This window comes from Sinohyriopsis cumingii, chromosome 3 (genome assembly GCF_028554795.1).
Source record: "Sinohyriopsis cumingii isolate HCF-2022 chromosome 3, ASM2855479v2, whole genome shotgun sequence".
Classification (NCBI taxonomy): Eukaryota; Metazoa; Mollusca; class Bivalvia; order Unionida; family Unionidae; genus Sinohyriopsis; species Sinohyriopsis cumingii.
In genome coordinates this window covers 53,528,439-53,555,345 of record NC_142963.1, presented here as the reverse complement: position 1 = coordinate 53,555,345, position 26,907 = coordinate 53,528,439, and the positions used below count along the sequence as shown (strand labels likewise).

General features: G+C 35.5%; 1 protein-coding gene across 5 annotated transcripts in view; it reads left to right on the top strand.

The window, feature by feature from the left end:
* The window catches only part of LOC149802874 (nuclear receptor subfamily 1 group D member 2-like), a 179,130-nt gene that overhangs the window by 134,100 nt on the left and 18,123 nt on the right, over positions 1–26,907 (top strand). For all 5 annotated transcript variants that reach the window (XM_089952322.1, XM_089952321.1, XM_089952323.1 and 2 more), the window contains 2 exons: positions 10,941–11,108; positions 20,464–20,683. In XM_089952322.1, the coding sequence (XP_089808448.1) occupies positions 10,941–11,108; positions 20,464–20,683 (388 nt within the window). The remainder of the gene's footprint in view (positions 1–10,940; positions 11,109–20,463; positions 20,684–26,907) is intronic.

Below are 26,907 nucleotides of genomic sequence, written 5' to 3'. Positions count from 1 at the left end.
TTTATATCACCACTCCTCTTGGATAGTCCTATCAACATGGGGTTTTGACTAAAAGACTTTTTATGATCTCTAGCTGGTCTGAATGAAAATGGTGCTGATCTAAAGTTGAATATGGCAGCCAGCTTGAAAATTTTATTGTATCTCCTCCAAAAGAGGAACTTGTATTGACTTGGGGTTTTCACCAAAAGACTTTTATGATGTCCAGTTGTCTTAAATGAACATTCATCATGCTGATCTAACATCCAATAAAGCCGATATATGGTGCCATCTTGGAAATCTAATTGCTTCTTCTCCAGAATGGAGGTTGTATCAACATGAGGTTTTCACTAAAAGACTTTTTATGATGTCTGATTGATCTTAAATGAAAATGATCCCGATCTGACTTCCATACTGATATGGGTTTTTTACCAGATGACTTTTGATATCTACTAGGTCCCAATTGATAATGGTTCTGATCTTCGGTCTGATATGGCTGCCATAGTGGCCATACTTGAAAATCTTATCATTACTTCCCCTGAATGAACTGTCACATCATCATGGGGTTTTCACTAAAAGACTTCTTATAATGTTCTGTTAACTCATTAACCCCTGGAGGTTTTTGTCATATTTGCCTAAAATGTGAGTAGAAAACACATTTTGGGGTCTATTTCTGAATACGTCGTAATACATTGACTTCCAAGAGATTTCCGGTTAACTTTATGCCTAGTTGTGTTAGAAACATAATTTTTCATTGGCTATTTCGCTTGCACTTGAACAGAAGGGTAAAAGTTGGATTTTATTTGTTGCTTAATGGACCCATCATTTTCGTATCCAAACCACTCTTTATTCCAAATGCCTATCTTATCCTACTTTCTGCAAAGGTTTGCCTGCCTGTGTGCAGTTCAGACCTGTCTGCCTTAGATCTGAGGCCAAAAAGTCTAAAATCCAAACACAAATTCGGATTCTGACTACAGGCGAAGTTTTGGTGGAAAAGAAATCAAGTCCAAAAAATTATGTTTTTCCCTTTGTATTTTATAGTGCAGTTAGAACGTCCAGATTATTTGGTATCTTTGTAGAGCTACTACCTCTTCTATCTTCTACCTTTCTATAATACCACCCACTTTAGAGAATCATAAATGACCTTGACGTTAAAGAGCTCAGAAGTAGGCTACTACCTCCTGAAGCGTAAACGAGGCACAAGGGGTTAATGAGTTAATTGTAAATTAATGTAGTACTGATCTGACATCCAATATGTGGCCATCCTGAAAATCTTGTTTTAGCTGTTCCTGTTAAAGGGAAACTCATTTTGACATTGGGTTTTTCATAGAAGAGTTCTTTTAATGTCTACTAAGTCTTAATTGAAAATCACTAACCCTCAATATGGCCACCATGGCATACATGTGACATTAGATTGGCTTCTAAACCAGTTGATTTATTTTTGGGGGGCATGCAATTGATGTTTTACATGGGGATTGAAAACATAACAAGAGTATGTTTTGCCATAATAAGTAATCTCTTCATTCTACAATAAAGCAGCAAGTTTTGAACATTGATCAGATTAGGATTCTGATGGCAGTGTTGTAGTAATAATTAAATAATGAATCCGTATATCTCAATTAAGAAAAAAGGGAGAGTAGTTTACATTATAGTTCACCCTAAAGAATTGTTGAATAAAATCCAGTAGTATTTTTAGTTTTCTTCACAAGATTGATGTCTGTTATCCGCTGCTGACATTCATTGTGATTACTAAACTTTCGAGGTTTTCAGTAATCTTCTGGTCCAATTTTCCCTTCAGTCACTTTGTATTTTGCAAAGAATAGAGAATGTTCTCTCTATATCAGCATCAGAATGTTGTAATGACATGACAACTATGCTCAGTCTGTAAAGAAGTTCTAGCTTTCCTGTGACTGGGTTTGTAAGGTTGCTGACTGCTCATAAGATGTATTCCTGAGTCTCATCCTTAAAGGCTTCTTTCTCTTCATGGCTTAGATCAAAAAATCTGTAGGAGGTTTCACCACTGTAAAAAACAAAAAATAAGATTGATTGAGACTTTAAATAAAAAGTGAAAAAACACATGATGTGTTTTTTCATTATCAATTAATTTTGAAGTTAATGAAATACAAGAGATGTATAACTTTGAAACACGCAACTGCAAGTTCAGAACCTTTGCTACTTGCCTGCACACACTTTAAATCCCCAATGCCGCCATTACATGCAAAAAGCTGTATGTTCCAAATCTTCTGAAAAATACTGAATCTTGAAAGATATTGCGAACATTGGGTTCCATTAACCCTTTAGCTACAACTGCTGGATCTAAGTGTCACCTTTAAATAGCTCCTGAACCCAACTGACACACATATGCAGTATTGATAAGCCTCGTTTACTACCCCAGTGTCACTTATGTGCATATAGTTCAGCAGTACTCGAAACCCCAGTGTCACATCTATGACTGCTATGTTAAATAAACGTTAATTGGTCGAAAGTACAGACGTTTACATATTTTTGATTATCATAACCAATGAGAAACTGTTTACTCAACATTTTATACAAGTATAAAAGGTGAGAGGTTAAATTTAGACACACTGTAAGGGTTTTTCTGCAATTTACAAAACACATGTAGTTGAGATAAACAAAGATGGATTCCGATTCAGATATGAGCGACTTCGATGGGTTCAATGCAGGCAATATGAAAGAGTTTAATGGATCATTCTTAGAAATTGGATCAGATATTGATGTTAGTCCTGTTTCAACACTAGATGTAAGTGATTTTGAATCGGATGACAAGAAGGACTTAGCCCCACTTGCACAATGGAGTGATGACCCCACTGTGTTGGAGATCAATGATTTTGATTCTCATGTTGGTTCAACAATTGAGCTTGGACCACTGAGCAATGAGAAAGATTTTTTCTCAAGTTTTTTCCTGAATGTCTGGTGGAAAAGCTTGTGAAAGAAACAAATGATTATGCCAAGAAAATGAGGGACCAAATGCAAGATGCAAAATGGTACAAGACCAGCATCATGGAGATATGGGCATATCTTGGAATATACATCATCATTTATGTGTGGATAATGACTGTTTTGAGAGGTACCACTCTCAACTTTGTAAGTAGAGTGTGGATTTCATTCATGTTTTTATATGTACATGACTGGGATTTCTTGTATGATCATAATGATGGGATGTATATAAAGTGGAAATATATGAATAAGAGACACTATACAAGGTAAGCTGTTTTTTTATTTCACTGAAATCCTCCAAAAACTAATGAAATAATGAATATAAATGTAACCATGTTTTTATTGTCAGTTTCTGTAGTCAGCCATGATGATGCTCTAGTATTCAGCCTAGGAACCAGCCTCAGTAGTGTCAGTAACTGATATGATAGAACTCAGCAGTAGTGAAACTGCACAATGGCTGTAGTAGCTGAAGGGTTAAAACCAGATAATATCAACATTTCATCACATTATAAGCCATGTCATTTCTCCCTCGAACGGAAAATCCGGGCCATTTTTAAATGTGTATGAATGAATCCAATTTTGAAGGTGACATCTGTAAGTCAGCTGATTTCAGTCAAAAAAGATGAAACAAAAAATTTGAAGATGTCACCATTGTCAACATACGAAGCTAACACCATGTTATGTCAGATTGTCTTCAGCCCAGGTTTGCCCTTCAAAGTATTCCATTGCCCCAGCTGATCACCAATATTCATCTGAGTCTTATTTGTATCTAATGCATGCTTTTTCATCTCTTTTCCTCCTTAAAAAAAAGTAGGCATGTTTCTCTTCATTCCTTCTCAAATAAATCTTTGCACCATGTGTGAATACTGTTGTCATTAGTAATTCATTAACAGAATTTGTCAAATGTATCAAATTACTACTTTTGGAGCACTCCTGAAAAAAAAGAATTACGAATTCTTCTTTTCAAACTTTAGATTTTTATGAATTGTGAAATTTATGATAAATGGAGGCATTGGAACTTTAAACTGATGTCCAAACATTGTTGAATTTGTAATATATTTTAACCGTTGATTTTTTAGCATTCAGAGAAAACACATGTTTTAACATTTTTTCATGATTTGAACAAAAATAAGATTTCCCTTAAATATGCCTCTTTAAACAGCTAGAACAATGCAATAACAATAGAGTATGACAAAAAAATTCAAAATACTTTAGTGTGTCTGCCAAAATCATTTTTTATGGTTGGTCTGTCGGTTTTATCTCCATTCAACCATAGGTCAGTCATTTTCACAAAGGTTCCATAGACATCGTGCCCACTTTTTATTCCTTTAATACTTATAACACCTTAAAAGTTATCCTGCATTTGGCCTTCAACCTCCCAAATACCAACTATATGGTAATCAGACAGCTTTATGTGTACACATCAGCTGTTCATTAGCAGTTCTTGCACCAATCATTGTATTGTTGGAACATTTTTGGTTCCCAATATACCAGTTCAGGCTGGTTTCTCTAATGTGTTGATAGAGCATGTGGGTTTTGTGTTAAAATTGTAATAAATTTATTTTATTTATTTCAAAAGTGGTACATATTCAGTAGAATCACCTTTATGTGGTGGCTGTCTTGAAAATATTGTATCTCTACTCCTAAATGGATGGCTATATCAACATGGGCATTCACTTCTTGTCCTGTCAATGGCTGCAATGATTGTTGTCCTGAGGATTTTATTGTCAGTACTTCCCCAGAATGGATGATTATTATGATGTCGGATTTGACCAAAAGACTTATAATGATGTCTGTTTTATCCTAAATGAAAATTCTGTCAGTCTGACATCCAGCTCACCACAGTAGCTAATTTTAAAAATCTAGTTATTGCTAAAGATTATCAGAGATGGTTTCAACACTTAGCAGTTAAAAGGGAGAAATGGTCTTATCTTGAATTCCTGGAAATTCTTTTTGTTCATTAGAGCACCAGTCCCTTCAAAGGACTCTTGGTATTTTCTCTGCACTCTCAGTAATTCATACACGTTTGATGCTTATTTTGTGTGCATTAGTAAATGGTGAGTTCAAAGTAATATCCAAACATTCTTTAATAAGCATGTAACCATCTTTGTGGTAAAAACTTGAATATAAATAGCCACTTTTAAGTATGCTTCTCCATCCCAGCATCCCTTTTTTGTAGGAGGGAAGCAGCTGCTAAAATGTTGTCGAACATAAAGATTTTCAGAGAAGCTTACATCATTCATGCCTGGCATATTGTTACCACTTAACTTTGTGTGTCAAATTGGTTATGAAAATGGATATTACATGCAGTGTTTCACTTTACCCTCATTTGTGCTTCAGAGACCCCTAGATTTCTTATTGGACCCACGTTTTTATGCCAGAGTTAGGTTTTTTCACTCTGTCTGACCCCCAGCTCTGACATCAAGGGGATTTTTTTACTCTTAGTCTTGCAGCACTAGGAGATACACTGCTTATAGGTGTTATGGTATTTTAATTAGTAATGAACCCCACAAGTGAAGAATCTGTAACAGACAAAAGGAACCAACTCTTAGACGTAACACATATGACATCATTATTCTTTTACTATGAAGAGCATTTGATGTGTTGAAATTTAGACTAATGATATTTTTAAAGTGATCATTGAATGTATTACATTGAGTACAATAAGGTATAACTTTTCTGATTGCAAGTGTCTGTCACTAGAAGCCTTTGTATTGTCAACACAGATTTTGTTTTAAGATATTTGCAAATGGGGTAATGTGAGTGTACATTGTAACATGATGGGCAGAGTGGTCACCAGACTCTGAAAACCATGTCATATCTAACTCAAACATTGCCAGAAGTAAGAACTCAGACTTATGCAGGCTTTTGTTTTTTGCTTTAATGAGTAACTATTTTCTCTAATTTATATTAAAATGCATGTCACAGTTCTAAGAAACCATTGTCATTTCACTTCAGTTTTGTGACTGCCATGTCATTTTCCACCAATGTAGTGGCTGCCATCAAGCTTGTCAGAATATTTTGATGGTATACAATGTCAGGTCACATTTTTGTTTTGTCTTGAAGGTCAGGGTTATCATATAAGGATATTATATGGAAGAAATCTACAATAACATACTGTAAGATCAGCAATATATGTAGAGGATTGAATTTCCTTTCTTACATGGATAAAGAATATCCACAAAATTAGACCCGTAATGAAAGACAGTTTTGTAAATTGGGTGTAAGCCTGAAGGCTAACAGTGTTACCCACAAAATTTTTTCCTCAAAAAAATGATCTGCTTACTCCCAAAGCACAAAATTTGATCCACCAAGAATATTTGATTATTTTAGTTTTCATGTTCATTGGAACAATTGTTTTACTTTTGAAATCATCTCTAAATATATATATATATATATATATATATATATATATATATATATATATATATATATATATATATATATATATATTTTAAAACTTACTCAGTAGAGGGACCTTATGTGATTAGTCTACTAATGGAGTTAAACAGAATGTGATTGTTATAATTTGAGATTTTATCAGGTCAAATAAAAGCTTCGTGCTATTTGTAAGAATCTATCAATGTAGATGTGCAGTTTAATTTTTATACCATATCAAAAGTGTAAATAGACAATGAGATACAAATTTGACTGACTTTAATAGTCACTTTATCCCATTATTATTGCTTTGTATTTATGACTAAGTTCTTTTTTTTGTATTTTGAAGTCATCGTCACATGCCATGGGTGAAAATGCCCTATGCTTTCTTATTACCTGTGGCAGCCTGTGCAAAACTTTCATGATTTTTCATTATTAGATATAAACCTGCTTAACCATTCACTGTCAATGTAAGTAAAATTTTCTCACCAATTGTGACCCATTGTGATTACACACTATTTGAATTAGCTGATCAAAATTTCTCTTTCAAACACAGTCACTTGTTGATTAGTTAAATGGGTTCTTTAATGTATGTCTTGCAGAATGTTACTTTGTTTTGTTTATTAGTTATTTTTGTTAATGTGTTCTTGTAAAAAATAGGAAATCTCACCACAGGCAGCCACACTTGATAAAGGAACTTGGCAGAGTATATCTTACGGCTTGCAATAATGTGTTTAAACAGACTTTGATGTTTCCAACATGAGTTTTTGTGTTGAATAGTTGTATAAGTCAGGGTTTTAAGACTTGTTTCTAATGTTTTTTTGTTTTTTTTATACAGGATATGGTTTAACAGAGCTCAGGATAAGATTTAATGAATTTTGAATGAATTATTTTAATGAATTATTTACATATTAGCCCCAGTTTTGTATCTTTTTACATTTTCAGAATTTTGATAGGATATCTTGTAAATGTTATAAAACAGAAACTTATAATGCAAAGAAGTCTGGCTGTTTTCATCGTTAGTGAATACTGTCCATATTAATTTGTGGAACATCTGAAACTTCTCCCATATATAGTTTATATTGATTGAATATGCCATGGTAAACCATTGAATTTATTATGGCAAGGAAAATACACCTTCAGCATTTCCAAAATGCATACAATTAAATTTATTTTCATACTTTGAATGCACGAAGCAATGTTTTTCAGTCAGTTTATATGGATAAAGTTGGCAGATTTGCAGAGTTATAGCTTAAATTCTGAAGTGTCTGTAAACCAGTCTGTACATTTTATTACTTTTATTTGGAAGGTTTTATCTTGCTGAAATTTGCAGTTTTGGCCTTTATTTGTTTGGAACTTGGTCATTTTATTAGCACTATATAGCCAGTATTGTGCTAACATGCCACTAAACTTGGTATAAGCTTATGTATTGACATTATAATGCCAGTAGTTATATTTTTTTCCTATTATCTTTACCTTTGCTTATTAAATCCCATAAATACACTGCACAGCTGTATGAACAAACTTTATTGCTATTCAGGCTGCATGAATCTTAGTCTGAATTTCCTGTGACCTTTGTCACCCTATTTTGATATTTGGATATTTATGTTGGGCTGTAGGGTCTGAGTCCATTCCCTATCGAAAAGTTGGAATTCGATGACACCATATGGTGTTGACATGGGGTAGCCGCTTACTAGCTGGCCCAGCAAACTTGAACAACCTTTCATCGAGATATACCTTAATGAAATTGATAGGAATATGATTTGTTTTCTCGAAAATCGTGAGCATAGCATTTGTCATGTTTTTCATCCTCTGACAGACGAGACAAAGTACGTCATTGCTGAAAACACATGTGACTGCCATCATGCCACTTTAATTCTTTTAATTAAATTCAATATCAAGCTGGTAATTGTAAAAATCATTATTTGCTTCTGCATATAGCATATGCAGTGTGAGAAAAAAAATGCTATTTGGTCCCCAAAAATTACTTGCATGACTAATATACAGAAATAAAGCTATATTTTCAAAGAATTATTTTCTTTTCAATTTCTTTATTTTAATAAGTAAAGAAGGAAATTAATCACAATGCCAAGAAACAATTGCGTTTTTTTAGTCAAGGTATGTCAAGAGATAACTAGTAAACTATCGTGTCTCATGTGGGTGATTTTTCAATAACTTTTAGTTGTTTTTTTTGTTTGCTAATTAACAGTAATCGGATTTTATGATTCCTCAGTAAGCTAAAATTTGAAAGCTTGTTTTGAAGAAATATCTGGGTTTCATTTAAATTAACAGGATAGTTAGGTTCTTAGTATATAAAAAATTGTGCATGGTGATTTTTAAGAGTATGTATAGAGGTATATTAGTGAACATAAGCATCTTGATTCAAGTGTCATTTTTTACTTTGATTCTAGTGTAAGTCAAAACTAAGTAATTGCAAGGGAATGACTAGTGTAACTTTCAAGATGCTGAACAAATGTCGGCAGCAATTTTCATGGGCATAAACATTTCATTTCTTGTTAGAAGCCAAAGAGGAATACATATTTGGTACCTTTGTAAAGAAGATAAATTCAAGTCTGTGAAAATATGCTCATAAACCAGTTTAGTCTCAAACACGTGAATCAAAACATAAGTTAAAGATAAATGTTATTGTATTCTCTTAAAAAGTAAAGCATTTAAAGAGTAACATATGGTCAGTTTTTGGTCCATTTTGATGTTCTTATAAATCATGGCCTCGGTAAATGCAGTGCTATCTCCTGTTTCAGGGGAAGCCACCTGTAGGTAAAGATATTTCTACAGGCATTAAAAAAAATGAAATAGACAAAGTTTTAAGTTCTTTTCTTTATGGAAATAAATTTGAATAAAAACATATGACTTTGATTGTACCAGATTAATTCAGTGAAACTACAAAAAGTTTTTTAGTGAGCATATCATTGGCATGTATAATCAATGAAGGGCAGGTTTCATTGTACCTGGACAAATCTGTCACCTGTCAGACTTTTTCCAAAACTGGATCCAGCAAGCCAGAATTCTCACTTTTTGACCAATATGGTTAATTCTGTCAAAAATCACAACTTTCATCAATATATATATAAAGGCAATAAAAGCATGCATTTCAAATAATGTGACACAAGTCCAAGTACCTTTGTGTTGATTTGGTTCAGGCTCTTGCTTCATCTTGCATTCATATTTGGAAATCTTGCAATTTCCAAAAATACATAGTCACTATAAAGACATCGTAAAATATTAAAGAGATGTTCAGGATTCATCAAATACTCGTGTGGGGCCTATGCATTTGGAAAATGTTTGAATATTATGATCTAGATGAGATTTAGGCCATTGATAAAATTCAGATGTAATAAAAATCAGCAAGTTTTCAAGCTAGTCACAGTACCCAGACAATTCCAACTGATTAGCAGATAACTCTTCGATTTTTGATGTACTTAGGTGACAAGATTTACATATATAGATATTTTTAAAAAACATGCTTTTTAACAACTAATTTTGAAGTCCAGTTGTATTCAAATGATACGAAATATTTACAAAAGGGTACTCATGACACTGACCAATTAGAGAATATATTATCAAAATGTGACATTTATGTGAGACCAGAATACTGGTTTTCAGTGCTGAGTGTTGTAATAAAAGGATATGGAGACTGTGTGCAGTGTTGTTTTGATTTTCCATAATTCATTCATTCTCAGGTCAGGCACATATGTATTGAGTACCTTAATGGTGAATATATAATCGGTATTGTGACATGTAGTGGCCAGGGGGGAGGCAAATGTGGAAGAATTTTTCACCAAAAGAATCAATATATTATGTTGTTAACCTCAAAAATGGCTCTCATCAGGGCCATCTTGATATCTTATGGCTACTTATTCTGACTAGCTGGTCATCTAAACTTGGGGTTTTCATTTAAACACTAAAACAATATGTAGCTGTTTCTGATCTAACCTTGATCTTGGCAACCTCTATTGCCATCTAAAAGATTGTGGTATCACTTCATCACTTGAAGAAACTTTAGCATTTATATGGATTTTAACTCTTCTTGCAATGTGTAATTATTTGGTTCTAATTGAAAACAGTTCTGGCATCATTTCCATTCTACCATAAGCAAACGCAAAAACAAGACCTACTTCACCTTGAGATAACGTCAGAGGTCACTGTTTGAACTTTTTTTTTTAACATCCAAGTTTATGAAGATAAGGATTTACATATATACAAAAGAATTGTTACCAGACTTTGTGTTGTTTTTCATTAAACAAGTTGATAATCAGCACTGTCATTGATTTAAAGGTCAAAAGTCATGACTTAGATTTTTATCAGAAATGGCTTGTGGTGACAACACAAACAAAAACAAATGGATTTCTATCAAATCAGTTTGAGCATGAATAATTTCAGTTAGTGATATGGTCATGTTTCCAACAAAACAAAGTTAATTATGGATTTAACCAAACTGAGTGACTGGGCAAATCTTAAACATATTTTAAATGAGTTAACTAATCATCTGTCCAGGATATTGGGTTCAGAGTTGAATGCAATAACAAGGATGTATAACTTCACTTACCATTCAAACATGTAAGAACATAAATTGCTAATACTTCATTATATTTATATCTTTCTTTCAGGGACCAGATGGTCGACCTTTGAAAACTGGTGAGGTCTGTTGGAATTCCTTCCAGAAGTTGTTAAACAAAACCATTCAAGATGTGATAAACTTTGCAAAGAAAATTCCAGGCTTCACCAATCTGGATCAAGAAGACCAAATTAGCCTCATAAAAGGGGGTTGCTTTGAGGTAGGGTAAGAGGCAATGCCTTTTCATTTTGTTTAAATTTCTGTTGGTATCAAGTTTCATGGCTTTGCAAAATGCGACATTTTTTATCAGGACTTCAGTTCATGGATTTGGGGAGGCTTCTGTTTTGAAATTTGGATTGTTAATTGGGTCTTTAAATTAATGGATTTGGGAAGGGTCCTGTTGTTTCCAAAGTAGGATCTGTATTAATTGGGTCTTTAAACTAATGGTTTTGGGAAGGGTCCTGTTGTTTCCAAAGTAGGATCTGTATTAATTGGGTCTTTAAATTAATGGATTTGGGAAGGGTCCTGTTGTTTCCAAAGTAGGATCTGTATTAATTGGGTCTTTAAATTAATGGATTTGGGAAGGGTCCTGTTGTTTCCAAAGTAGGATCTGTATTAATTGGGTCTTTAATGGATTTGGGAAGGGTCCTGTTGTTTAGAGTAGGATCAGTGTTATTTGGGTTTTTAAATTAATGGAATTGTCAATTGTCCTGTTGTTTCCAAAGTAGGATCTGCGTTAATTGGGTCTTTAAATTAATGGATTTGGGAAGGGTCCTGTTGTTTCCAAAGTAGGGTTGTGTTAATTGGGTCTTAAATTAATCAATTTGGGAAGGGTCCTGTTGTTTTGAAAGTAGGATCAGTGTTATTTGGGTTTTTAAATAATGGAATTGTCAGTTGTCCTGTTGTTTCCAAAGTAGGATCTTTGTTAAATGGGTCTTTAAATTAAAGGATTTGGGAAGGGTCCTGTTGTTTCCAAAGTAAGATAATTGTTCCTTGAGTCTTTACATTAGTGTTTAATAGCTGCAATAACTTACCCAGCGCTTTTGAGTAGCTTTTACTTTTTCATATGAAAAAAAATCATGTCCATTCAATGTAAATACATTCTCCCACAGAATGGAGAATTGTCAACTCATGCTCCTCATATGACCATACCAGACCTGACAATTCCTAAAAGTTGACCATTCAGAATAATAGTAAAAGTTATGTAAATGCAATTGTTGCAGTAAAATCCAGATATTAGCCTGCCTGTGTTCAATTTGGATCTGGGTATCATATTAGAATCAGTGGAATTGGTCTGGGAACCAGACTAACTTTACAGGAGTACATCATATCTTTAAACTGCCTATATTTTTCATGCAAAGCTTCGCATGATCAAGCTGTTGCTTATAGAATTCTCCTTAAAAAAAAAGGCATCCAAGAAACAATTTGTGTTCAGAAACTTAAAGGGCAAGGAATCATTTAAATAGCACAGAAGAATAAAAGAGAATGGTGAGAGATTTCTTTGGGGGAAAAGCAGAAAAGGCAACAAATAAGTTAATTGGACATCTTGTATTAATTTGAGTATATCCCATGGTGGGAAAATTTTTTGTTATCAACATGTGAAATTAAAAAAAAACAAAAACATGTATTATGCCAAGTTGAGAGATAATAAAAAGCCATTGTTAAATATAATGTTTACTATTGCTGCATCAATCTCTAATTACCCTTCAGAACTTTTGAATGCATTTTTTTCTAACTGTACAATATGAGTTCCTGAAAATTGATTGTGATTTACAGACAAATATTGGATGCCTTACTGAGAAGGTCTCGTTAGGATTGACAGGTCTGTCGTAACAGTAATTTTTTTCAAGGATGTGATGTGTCATATCATGAGCAGAGAAAAATTGCTTGTTTTTAGATAAAACCACATTCAATTCTCCCGTTAGCAATTTAATCTAGTGTTACATTTATCCAGTTTGTCTTCTGTTTCTATACTGGTAACCCCTACCTTTTTTCAGAAATAAGTTCTGGAAAGGTCCTCCTACCACATTGTATCCCACCCTTTCAGAGTTAAGGTACACCCAAATTACATATACAGTAGGTTCATGGGTTAAAACAAAGGCCCTTCCAAAATATATAGAAATTTGTAATTCTCTTGAATAATTGATTAAAACATTAATTCTGTTGGGCTTTCTTTTCTGTTTTGCCATTGTATTTTAATACAGTACATGACACCTTAGATTATTATTGTGCGAGTCTGTATTGCTCATAGAGAACAAAAAAGGTTAGCATCTGAACATCTTTCTTATTAAAAAAGAATAGAGTTAGAAGATAGATATTCCTCATGAATGAGTCATTGTTTATGTTGTGTAATACACTGGGTTTTAATTATGATGCTGTACATACAAACAGGCGAGTTTCACATGTGAAAATAATACAGTAGTTGTATTATAATTCTCTTTCAGACTGCCTCACATGTTCAAAGTACATATGTAAGAATTGTTGTTCTTTTTGCACAATATCGACTAATTAAGTCTGGAATCCAGTTGATTTCAGATGTACATATAGAGAATGGAGAACCAGTCAGTCAGTTTGTCAAAGTGGCTGGTCAGATTGTACCAGTCACCAACTTTATACAGAGACCTCATGGTATGGGGATAGGAAATGGTCTGATATTCTCCTCTGGGATTGTGTCCAGTGAGTCCAGACTATGGAAGGGATTGGATTGGATTCCACTCTTTTCCTATTATCCCAAGGAATCTGTGTGGGGCCCTTTACCTCAGGGAAATCGGTTCATTATGCCCCCACATGAACTTCTGGATCATGGAGTAGAGGTGATGCTGTGACTCGCATCCCATCATGCCCTTGTCAGGTGGCATCCACCAGGAAGGCTGGAGGCATAGAATCATCCAGGAAGACAAGGAGTCTCTTCTTCATCCTGGAACTTCTAGTACAAGCAGAACCCTGACAAATAAGTACAGAAGTTGGACCACAATGATCCTGTGTCACTTCCTTTGAAGGACATAGTGTTGGCCAGCAACATTACTATTAGGAATATTCAAATGATGATGCATTATCTATCCTTGTTGACTCCAGTTATTTCAGGGTAGAAACATCAATTGACTCCTCCTATTAGGCTTAGTAGTTCCTCTGTTGGATGAAGAGGCATGTGTAGAAATTCCACCAATAAAGCCTTGGTGGTAGAAAGTGAATACCAGTGTTCACTTTCTGTCACCATGTCTTTATTGGTGGAACTTCTGATCTTTTGATTAGGCAGTAAATGAAGGACTTGCACCTGAAACTATTTGGCCAAGAAGATCCTTTCTATTTTGGAAAAGATCTCTGGTACCCAACCACAGCCACATTTCCAGCTTCTTCGGATTCCTCCGTGATTGAGAAAATATCACAGCAGTTCTAATATCACAAAGGTTCTTCACAGGCCAAGACATCACTCTTTGGTGTAGAGGATGGTCTGTTCATTCTTTTACCTTGAGACCTTTAGTGTCTGCCTCTATTTACGGTTTACAGTCACCAATACACCAAAACCGAAACATCCCCAAGTCAGAAACGTACCCAGACCAAAACATACCCATGTCGAAACATACCCAAGTCAAAACATAACCCAAATTAAAACGTGACCCACACTCGCTTTAAATAATGACATAATTTTAGTGTATTGTGTTTCTTGACAGTGCATTGGAAATCAGCAGATGGAATGGAACTATCTTATCTTATAATCTAGCTTCAAAGTGCATTAAGAAAAACATCTTTTAGTTAAGAAGTATCGCTTGAATATATTTATGTTGTGTTTTCCTGTGGAGAATATTCTACCAACAAATCTGAACCATGCTTGATGACTGCATCATGTGTTTTAACCAGTAATCAAATGCACACGTTTCGTACAATTAGGGTCAGTTTTGAAAATTCCAATTTTTTTTTCTTCACAATATATGCAGATATGTTTACATCTGATGACTAAAAGCTTACTTTTAACTTTTTATAATAAAAAGAAAATAAGAACAAAATTAATTTCCATTGCATCTTTATTTGAGTTGTGTTCCATGTTTTCATTTCATATTTTATTTAATTATTATTGTGTTCCATGATTTCCATTGTGTATTCAAGTTATACCAGCTTGAATCATCAGTAATACTTGGTTACTGTGACATTTAATTGCTCATGATAAAAAAATGCAGAAAATACCAAGAATTGAAGCACCATAAATTTAACTGGATTTAGGTAATTTTTTTTTCATGTGAGCCATCACAAATTTCCAGTTCACTTGTCCATATGCGATACATTTGATTATTGTAATAATTGCATTTTATAGGGTTACTGTGCAAACAGATACAAGAGCATATAATGCAAGAAAATTATCATCCAATGAACTTTTTTGTGATAATTAGCATCTTTGCTGAACGTTACATTGAATTTGGATGGATTATAGGTGTTACATTGTATTTGGTTGGATTGCAGGTGTTACACTGGATTTGGATGGATTGCAGGTGTTACATTGGATTTGGGTGGATTGCAGGTGTAAATTGGATTCCAGGTGTTGAATTTGTCAAGATAAGTTGATCTGATTAATCTAAAAGTTTGTGGGAATACACAGATTTTAATGCAGCTAATTATTTTTATAATACTCCTTAAAATCATTAGTATTTAAGAAAAAGAAGTAAAATATTACTGATAATTTAAGCTGTTATGACTAAAATAAACAATGGACAAATGGAATGCAGTGGAAATAAAATGAAATACAAAATGGAAAAATGGAACACAATGCAAATAAAGATGCTATTAAAGCGGTCATCTGTCAGATCAGATGGTAGAATTTTCTTCATGGGAAAACATAACAAATATATTGAAATGATACTTCTTAATTTAAATGTGTATTTCTTAATGTGCATTGGAGCTAGATCATAAATTAACATTTCCATTGCTCATCCAGCCGATCACTATCATATGAAACATAATACACTAAAATTACGTTCTTATTTAAAGCAAGTGTGGGTCATGTTTTAATTTTGGGTACATTTTGACTTCGCTACGTTTTGACCTGTTCCCCTATTTACCGGACACATATGACAAAAGTAGCCCATTAAATCTTCAGTTGGATGTAGGTGCATCACAAGTGGGTATTACAATTGGAGCCTGGCCCAACTTTCCATTCAAACAAATTAAGCAATGGAGCAGAAAGTCCAGCTTCTGGTCACCATAGTTTTTCCCATGCTGATTTTTTTCTTGGCTGCTTCATTTAACATGCTGAAGGAGTCCACTCTAAACCCAGCTGGAAACTGGGGGCAAGATATCACCGCATTCACTTTCTGTCGCCATAGCTTTATTGGTTGAACTTCTACACATCCGCTGTGACATTGCACTAGACTTCTTAATGGTCTTGTTTAACCATGGTAAAGACCTTCTAAGGCTTGCTCTGGTGGAAGCCAAGACCCTCTTTGGAGGACTCATTCTGACCATTTTTCATTGACCAGGAAGCATACTAATGCCAAATGTCCACTGTCTATTTGCACATCCTCCTTTTTCCTCCACATCAAAAATATCTCTAGTTTTGCCTGGACTAGGAAGTTTTTCAATTCCAGATTGTGTCATTTGTATTTGCTTCCGCACCCTGAGTCTTCACTCAAGTTATTGGAGTAGTAGAGTCCTACCTTCATTATGGGAATTTCGATTCTCCAATTTTTTTGATGACTGACTCATCCCCAATATTTAGATTCAGTCCCTTCATAAAGATATGTTCTGTTGTTGGTTCACACTAACTCTGTTGGGTCTTTAACTCAACCTAGAGAAGTCTGAGCTCCTTCTCAGGATTTTGTTTACATGGGAATAAACTTTCTTATGAAACAGAACTTAGTCTGGCTCCGCTGGATTGCATAGATTGAATCCTGGCACATCTAGAGTCACTGTGAGTAAAAACATCATTGTTCACGTGCCTTTACCCTACAGACATGATTTTTCTCCGTTTTAAAGCAAAATTCTGCTTTTCTCCTGGCTTGAATCAAATTTTTTTCTTGATATAGTCCTTTTTTTTTTTTGTATCATCTCTGATCCGGTTTTTTAAAAAGGGTCTGTCCACTCCCATTCCGCAATGACTCCTGTAAATTATTTGTTCCATATATTAGTTAGCACACGACTCTCATAAAGAGTATTCTGATTGGTCAAATGTTTAAATTCATCCAGTGAATCTTCGTATACTTGAAACTGATGGCAATGGAATGAAAAAGCATGCTTGCAAAACATAACGTCCCGAGTTGTTGAGAGAGACCATGACAAGATGGATGTATGGAAATGGGAATGGCTGGAGCGAAACGTTGACAGAAATTTAGTTGGTCAGTTTATAAGAAAACTGAACACTATAGGACTGGCATTTTTTGACCTCTGCAAAAAAGATCTGAATTATGGTAATCATGGTTGGAAGAGTTTGGAACAGTACCTACAAAAGAAGCTGCATACAGAAAAATTTAAGTGCAGAAGGCATCTGGAAAAAGTGCAGTTAATTACTATAAGAAGAAAGATTTCTTGCATGAGAGAACAGATGTAGCCCTCTGTCAGAATATGCACACTGCTTGAAAAGAAAACGGCTCTCATTGAGAAGGAAAAGAAACGATTGCACATTGAGACAAAAAGTCAGTCGAAAGAAATCTTTGCCAAAGCTGCAAAAAGAGCTTGACTGGCATATCAACAGGTTATGTCCATTGGAGAAAAAGACAAGTGAATGTATGGGATTATTTGTTCCTTGATGTACTTGGGTGTTTATTTTACAGATCTGTTATGAAAAGAGAGAAGTATAATATAGTTGCTGCAAAAATTGACAAATTATTGTAACTTAATTACGATGTGAACACTGACATGCACATGAAATAACTTCAGCATCTATAGTATTGGAGAACAAATTCATGTGACTATAAATATTGTGAAATTATTGGTAAATTTATTAGTTTTTCATATGATTATTTTTGTCTATTTTATGATCATAAGTTGCACCAGGAGCAGTTTTTTATGTGTAAAAAACATTTTTTGACTGGACCCCCATGGGGGGGGGGGGCACTACCCCTCGAGACCCTGTTGGGGAGGACACCCAAACCCCCCTTAAAATTTGTTAAGCCTTTTTTTTATGAAAGACCAAAATCATGTCTAACCCTATCAGAAATCTTCAATGCCACTGCAGGTATCGTTCCCATAGGACATCTCCATATTTGCTGTCTAGAGTATCTCTTTTTCGCAAGGTAGAGACCGGAGATTATCTATCAGCTCTGATTGCACTATGACTAGACTTTCATTGCTATTTGTATTGATGAATGAATGAGGACAGATTCCTGAATGGGGTTCCCATGCATGCACCCAACCCCACCCCTCCTATTTTTATGCCAAGATGTCAGATTCCAGTAGGTGCACATTTAGAGCCTTAGGGCATAATTCTCCAGGGTTGTTGGGCTCTGGATGGATCATCCCTCCACATCAACAACCAAGAAATAAAGTCGTATTTCTAGTTTTTCATGGGTGCATCATCAGAGTATGGAGTCAGTGTGTCATGGTCTCTTAAACTTGTCATCTTTTCCTTCTCTTTGCTTGGAGGTCTGTAACGTCCTCATTTGGGCCACCTTGGTGAACTCATCCTTTGAGTTTGCCATATTCCAAAGAATTTTTTTTTTAACAGTCTGTTCAGATCAGGCTAAACAGTCCTCATGGAATGGACTCTTAGTGCTTTAAAACAGAGTCCCTTTTCTCATGGGGAAAGCCTCTGGTTGATTGTTTGCAAGTAGGCTCAACAGTAAAATATCCCTTCTTTGTCACTCCAGTCCCTGTTGAGAGGTGAGGAACGGTGGATGCATTCAGCTTCCAGTGGGATCCTGTGTTCACATATGCCTTCCTTCAGTTCTGAATGCTGTCTGAACTTCTACAGTCAGAACTTCCACTGCTCATATCATTCTCATAACCCAGCTGGGGCAATGATTGAGGTTCAACGGTGTTTTATAGCTGTAAATAAATCAACCTAGGGATATTCTGTCGTAAAATGGGCTCCCTACACATCAGCATAACATTCTCCAACTTTTCAAGCAATATATCTTTCAGAAAAAGTTTTTGAGACCAGATTACCAGTTGCAACATTCAGAATAGGAGAGCTTCGGTTTGGCATCTGTGCATATTATGTTGACACTGGCTGTCTCAGGTTCAGTGGCAATTACAAATCATTTGTCAGCTCAGATTTTTAGACAGTAATCAGTTATCTTTGTTATTGGTATAGATTCCCAGTCTGAGATGAATCTGTGCTGGAGATAGATGATCAAGATAGGCTTATATACCTAGTTAAAGTACTATATTTCTAAATGCCTTGAAAGAAATGAGAAAGAGTAGGAAATGTCGTTTACTTCTTATTATGAGCTAAGTTGACATTTTGGCCTCGCTTATCTCACAGTAGATTGTCACCACAATCAACAGGCTTATCATTCCCTTACTGATAGAGACCTATTTTATGAAACTAAAAGCCCCATGTGGTTTGAACTATCACTGCCTCATGATCCACTCCAAATCATTCTTCCTTGGAAGAAATCATTAAGGAAACACTTTGGCAATCCCATACAACCTTCTCCTTCTACATCCTTTTGCTGACACAACAAAGTCCAGGCATTTTTTCTCTGGGACCTGTAGTTGCTGCACAACATATGGCACAGAAGGACACCAACAGGTTGTAACGTGGATCTCTCCCTCAAACACTGATTACACTCCAATTTTCTGTTTTTGATTGGTTTAACAACACCTAAGCCTACCCGCTGAATTTAGCTGTGCAATAGCAATGGCTAAATTCTCGTGGGTCGGTGGTTCTTTCCAGGCTTTTCCGAGTTCTTCCTCCACCATTAATACTGGCCACCATGTATAGCCTATCTTGTGCTGAAAAATGGCGTTAAACCCTACAACAACAACAACAGCAATGGCTAAGTTATCACAGGTACTAAATTGTAGTTTTTTGGGGTGGGTAAAATTAATTTTAGTAATACAATACTTACCCGTCACTATTGAGGACTACCTGCCTCCCACCTGGCTCTGATATCATGGCTTAATGTTGTCTAATGAAAAGATTTCTGCTCATGGTCATGTGAGGTGCATGAGTAAACTGCATCTTATTGACCTAATAAAGTGGGGCCCCGAGTGGCCGAGTGGTCTAAAGCGCTCTTCGTTACGGATCACTGCCATCTCACCTCTGTCTGCGTGGGTTCGAGTCTAGGATTCAGCCAATGTGGGTATGTGAGAAAGCTTGCCAGTAGCTTCTCGTGGGTCGGTGGTTCTTCCCGGGGTTTTTCCGGGTTCTTCCTCCACCATTAATACTGGCCGCCATGCATAGCCTATCATGTGCTGAAATATGGCGTTAAACCCAACAACAACAACAACAACAACAACCTAATAAAGTTAAAGCTGTGCAATAGCAATGGGTAAGTATTGCGTAATTAAAATTAGTTTTATTTTTAAAAATTAGTTAACATTGTTTTTTGATGTTGGATTAACAAGATTGGACCTTACAGCTCAACCATTTTCACAATAATAAATTTGTTTATGAAAAAAATGTTTCTCCATATCATTCACAGGTTGGTTGTGTTGTCCATGCTCAATTTATTGATGGAGATACCAACACGATCTTTCTACAAGGCCATGGATCACTAGTCAAGAGAGAAGACATGAAGAGAGGTTTTCCCCTTGGTGAACACTTTGTAGAACTGATGTTCAACCTGTGTGTACGATTCAACACCTTCAAACTGGATGATGCTGAAAAAGCCTTGTTTAGTGCCCTCGTTTTAATATCTCCAGGTAAGATATTGCATCCCAGTGTTGTAAGAACGAAGTATGTTGACAAATTCCATTCTTCTTAATCAGATTCTTCAAAATTTTTAGTGTTTATTAGGAAGTCACAGTAGTGCAGTTTGCAGAGTGTCTGAATCTGATTTGTAATTCAAAGTTTGCAGGTGTGATCCCCACCGAGGCCAGCCAAGGTCGATTGCCTTGGTATATACTTGTTGTTGTTGTAGGGTTTAACGCCATTTTTCAGCACACGATAGGCTATACATGGCGGCCAGTATTAACTCATTCAGCCCCCAACCCGTTATCAGTATCACTGCTGCTATGCCCCAGCAGCGCTAAGCTGTGTCTAGCTGCATGTGCCCCAGAGTTTTTACCTGTTTGAAAAATTTTGTAAACATTGTGCACATGCATTCACTCTTACCTTAATTTCTCTGCTTATATCCAATTAAAATCCAAGAAAGTTTCACCATTTATTGCAAATGAATTTGTCTACACAGTGATGTATTTTTTTCCCCCATTTGTCCAAGTCTTTCATGACTTATTTATACAGAATTTACAAAATTATGTGCAACGTTTACCCGCAAGAACTCGATCATCATCGCTGTCAGCATCCTCATCTTCGGACGATTCAATCTCAGAAACTTCTATGTCCGAATCGAAATCTCACAAAATATCCAACTGCCGAACATATCTTTCCTCAGCTTGCTCAGTATTTTCAAGATCAAACCCGAGAAACTCCTCATTTTTGCTCTCATCAAAAATCACTCTTACGTCCACCATCATTTACGATTTTTCATGACCAGAACACGTGTAGTTAAACCGCTTTCAAAACAGGAGCCCTTAGCTTCTGAACAATTCAAATTTCCACAAATGAAAGTAAAATCATTTCTGATTGGTTTAATAGTTGTTAGTTCTTGGAATAAACCCATTTCTAACCAATCAGAGACATCGAATCTAACACACATTCATCACGCTTGGAGACGGGTTCAGCCATTGAATGCAGTAAAAAAATCACGACTACAGGCAGGATCGGCCATTGAATGCAGAAACCGGATCACGCCTACAGACGGGATCGGGGCTTAAATGGTTAATGGTGTAGGAAGAACCCGAGAAAACCCCGGAAAGAACCACCGACCCACGAGAAGCTACTGGCAAGCTTTCTCACATACCCACATTGGCTGAACCCGAGACTCAAACCCATGCAGACAGAAGTGAGATGACAGTGATCCGTAATGGAGAGCGCGTTAGACCACTCGGCCACTTGGGGCCCCTGGTATATACTTGAGAAAGTCACTTAGCTCCAATTTCCTCAGAATGATAAAGTCAGAAATGTTAAAAGTGGTTTTTTTTGCAGTGAAAATACCAATTAATTGACTACAATTTCTTTGATCATTGCTGGCCAAATGCCAAATCCACACCATTCAGGCAGTTTCAGACATAAGTCCATAGGAAAAATTATCCTTGTTTTGTATACATGTAAAATGTTCCAATTAATTGATAGTAATTTAACTTGCTCATCTGTTGGTCAGTAGATAATTACTCATGAAAGTTAAGTCGACTTCGATGAATAATGTCAGCTGTGGACATGATATTAGGGTTCACCTGTTAGAGAGATAAAAGTTTAGAAAAATCTGACAATTTCAGTATTTTTATTCTGATTAAAGCCAATGGCTGATAAAAGTTTGTTCAACCTATACTGATACTGATGGATGATTTTAGGCCTGATCTAACTTTATCATAAATTCATGGGATTGGTGGGTCATGGGACCCATCAATAACAAATGAGAATTACTGGTAAATCAGTAGTTCTGAACCCCCAGGTCAAGAGGACATGCTGTCACCATGATTTTGTTTAGAGTGGCAAAACTTATCAGAATGTGGAAATGTGGTTCATAATCCATAACAGTGAGCACTTTAGACCACTCGGCCGCTTGGGGCCCCAACTGGTAAACATAAACAAAGCACAAACTTTGGATGATTATTTAATATTGCATGATTTGAAAGCATGGATAAAACCAGTGGTACAAAGTAAAGTATGTTGCCGTTCAGGCCACTGTGATATTAGGCCTTCATTTAGGAGGAGCTATTGCATGGGTTAATTAGGATTTGGCTTGACACCTAGGCTACAAAAATAGACAATGAAGATTTTAAGTGATTGACAGGCCAAGAGCTGCAAGTATTCTTAAAGCATTATATATGATACTTAATTTTAGTCATATAGGAATACTCTTAATTACATCATCTGATTGTGAAGTTTGGAATTTACATTTGAGTGCCTTGCTCAAAAAGTATTGAGAATACAAGGCTTGGATTATGAGGGACAATGTTCAACATATCCTTATTTTACCACTATAAAAAAGAGAAATGCATATGTATACACTCATTGAATGTCAGCCAGTCATATATTCCTGGGTCATAGGCAACAGTTTTGAGTGGGTTTCATAGCACTTATCCTAGAAGAGGGGACTAAATTAATATAACAAAATATGTAATAATAATAATAATGAGGACTTTGTATAGTACCTAATCTTTAGAAGCTCTAAGTGCTTTACAACATTAGACAAACCTATAAGATAAAAAACATATAATATTACAAAAACAAACACCATGAAATTAGAAAAACATTAAAAAATAAAAAACATGCTGAGAATATTTCAGGTAGGAAACATTATTAGGTCTTTAAGTTTGTTCTTGCAGTCGAAATAAGTGAGTTTTGAGAGCACTCTTGAATGTGATCACTGTGTCTTTGTGTCTAAGTTCAGTGGGCAATTCATTCCACGTTGCTGGGCCTTGGTATGCAAAAGAACGCTGTCCAAATGACTTTGTTTTCATAGTGGGAATAATGAGTATACGATTGTCAGAAGAGGAGCGTAAGTACCTTGCTGGTGTGTACACATGGGTGAGATCGGATAGGTATGTACATCAGGTTCTAGGTTAAGTTTCAGCATTTAGCTCAGGTGTTAAGCACTCGGTATGAATACTGATATACCTCACCTGGAATCATGGGACCTGGTCAGTAAATGTATATTGACAGGATTCATACAGTCCTTGAAGGTCTTTGAGAGTCGGGAAAAATGAGGTAGCAGTTTCACGGCCATGAAAGTTTGGGGAAAATCGAGCAGATTACGCTGAGGTCTTTAAAAGTCTTTGAAAATTGAAATAAACCCCCAAAATTTAATTTCTTTCTATAATCACAAATAAAATTGTCCACGGTTGTTAGATTTGGATGTATAGTCTGGCTATACCAACCCATTTGTTTATACCCCACTACCAATTTAAATAATGAAAACCTTTAATGTGATAAAAAGTGCAAGGAACTTAGTCAATTCATTCGTTGATTTATCATTTCTAACCTGACTGTGAGTAGAGTGGCCATAACACCATCATCATCTGCACATTTCATGCTTTATGGAAGTTTTCAGTATAATAGATGGACATGCTTGAGATCTACTTCCAGTTTCTGGACAAGTCCATTTTCAGCAAAGGGGTTTGTGCATGACTAGAGATGTACATACATATGTCATCTGGTTCTGATATTTACAATGTCAAATCAAGCAAAGGAAAAGAACGACAACAACAAATTTGCATTTCACGTGAATTTAACAAGCGGTTTTATTTCTGTGTTCATTTGTACAAAGGGATATAATTCCAAGCTCTCAACATTTTGGTAATTTACGGAATTATCTGGCAGTTACTGAATAGGATGAACTACGTCATCATGTTGTCTGATGGAAATAAAGTAGCTTATAGTGTACGTAATTTGGCACCATGTTAGTATGTCCGTTAAGCATGAAAGGTGCAGGGGATGCCAGCATTAGTGCCATTCTGGTCACAGTCAGGGTATAATTATAACTCAGTGATTCAATTGACTTAGTTCTGTTCACTTTTTATCACATTAAATGTTATTGTTACTGAAATCGATAGGGGGTACAAACAAACAGGAATGTATAGTCAGACTATAGTTGAGTTTTCCTGGTTTCTTTCTTTTGATGACCCATTCAGTTTCATTGCGCCACAATAACAAATGAGCATTTGTTTGGCCATCCAAAGTTGGCCTTGGCAGTGACTTCAGTGACACATACACTCTTTATTAAAGCAAACCGGCTACACCCTTCATCAAAGTAAGTCAGCACCATAACTATTTTCAGCACATTTTTTTTCTTCTAATTTCATGGTGTTTGTTTTTCGTAATCATATCATTATATATGTTTTTAGGTGTTATCTAATGTAAAGTGCTTAGAGCTAAAGATTAGGTGCTATACAAAATCATTAGTAGTAGTAGTAGTAGTAGTAGTAGTAGTAGTAGTATAATCACAAATAAAATTGCCTAAGGTCATTAGATCTGGATGTAGTCAGTTTTCCTGGTTTCTTTCTTTTGATGGATCATTCAATTTGATTGGACAAGTCCATCAGCTTTGGTCAGTCAGAAAGTTCATTACACTAATTCACAAATTTTTTTTTAACAACATTGTTCAGCCAATTGAATTTTGGTTGCATTGAACAAGCACTCTATGTAGAAAATGCGCAAAAGTAACACAGCTTAAGGATTCAAAATTTGTTCAGTCGCTTTGCATCTTCAGTTTTGTTTCACCTCATGTTTCAAAATGCCAGGTCTTTGCTCTTTCAATGATATCTGGCTTGAACAAGAGAAATACAAGGAATGGCTGAAAGAGGATGAAACATGTAAATAAAAAGCATTTTGTACATTGTCAGATAAGGAAAAGGGAGAAGCAAAACTCTGCAGGGTCCTCAGAATTATGTGTGAGGCAAGAAGAGAAGTAGAGTCCCAGTGTGATTTAATATTGACTCAGTATGGAAAATGAGTGAATGAAGTTATCCAATCGGACAATCATCCCTTGAAATGCTTCAATAGAACAGATGACAGCCTTGATGAAGTGTTTTATTCCATCCTTTCCAATAGAAAGGAATATGTTGAACTTTGGAATGTTCTCCAGAAAATGTTGTTGTCACATAGGCAGGCAACAGTAGAGAGAGTATTTTCTGTCAATAAACAGGTATCTGTTGAGAACCTCAACAGAGAAAGCCTCAGAGCTCAAAGGCTAATCATTGACACAATGAGAAAAGCAGGTGGACCTTTGGAAATAATCATTAGCAGTGAAATGATGACATATGCCTCATCTGCAAGACAGAAGTACCCTGCCTATCTGGGTAAGAAAATCAGAAAAGGAAAGAAATAAGAGTTAGCCATGATGAAGTGGAAGAACTTAAGCCAAAAAGCTGCCTCTTGAAGCTGACGTTGCCAGCCTACATGCTTCCTCTGTTCAGAAGGCAGAAGAAGCAGAGTTAAAAGGACTCAATGTGCTTGTCAAACCCTCTTAGAAGAAGAGCAGAGGAAAAGTTAACAGCAGTGGCTTTTCTTTCCAAAATGATTGAAGAGAAAAAACAGCAACTGTAGTAATGCATTTAAAGCAGTGCTGATGTCTGTTAAGAGAACAATTTATTTTGTGTTAAATCTGAGGCATAAGTTACATATTTCTGAAATAACAATAAATGTAAACCTATCTTCCAGATCATTATAAAGCAATTTTAGGAAATTAAATAGTTTGAACTTCATCATTAAACAATATTGTAGTATTTTGCATTCGTTGTTTTCTCATGTAACCTGAATACAAAATTTTAGCAAAAATAAGTTTTGGAAATCTGTGTTTGTGGTCTTTGAAAGTTTGGGAAAAGTCTTTGAATTTATCATTCAGAGTTCACTATGAACCCTGATTGATGAGTGCTACGCCCTCATCACATATGTAGGTCGCTGGCATATATTTCATGCATTTACTGGTTTAGGTGATGTTTGCATTTAGCTCATGACCAAATAGGATTTTAGGACCCGTTAGATATAAAATGTTTCACCTGGATTTCATGGAAGTTCATGAAGAGATGCATCTGATGAGTGCTTCACTTAATATGGTATGTGAGGTTTACTTATCATGCTCTGTTTATGCTAGAAACATCAAACTGGATGATTGTATTCATCTCTATCTGTACCTCATCCTTGATGCAAAAAAAGTAACTGACTTTCATTTCACATTTCACTTTCTTAAGATGCATAATTGGGATTTAGCTCAAACACCAGATAGTTTTGTTTTAGGATCCTGTATGCATGCTGTTATACTTAGATGATGAAATTTGGTGAGTGGATGTATTTAATGAGTACTTTTTCATCATATAAGTTGGTCAGTGCTACCCATACTTCATGCTTCACTGCCTTGGTTTCT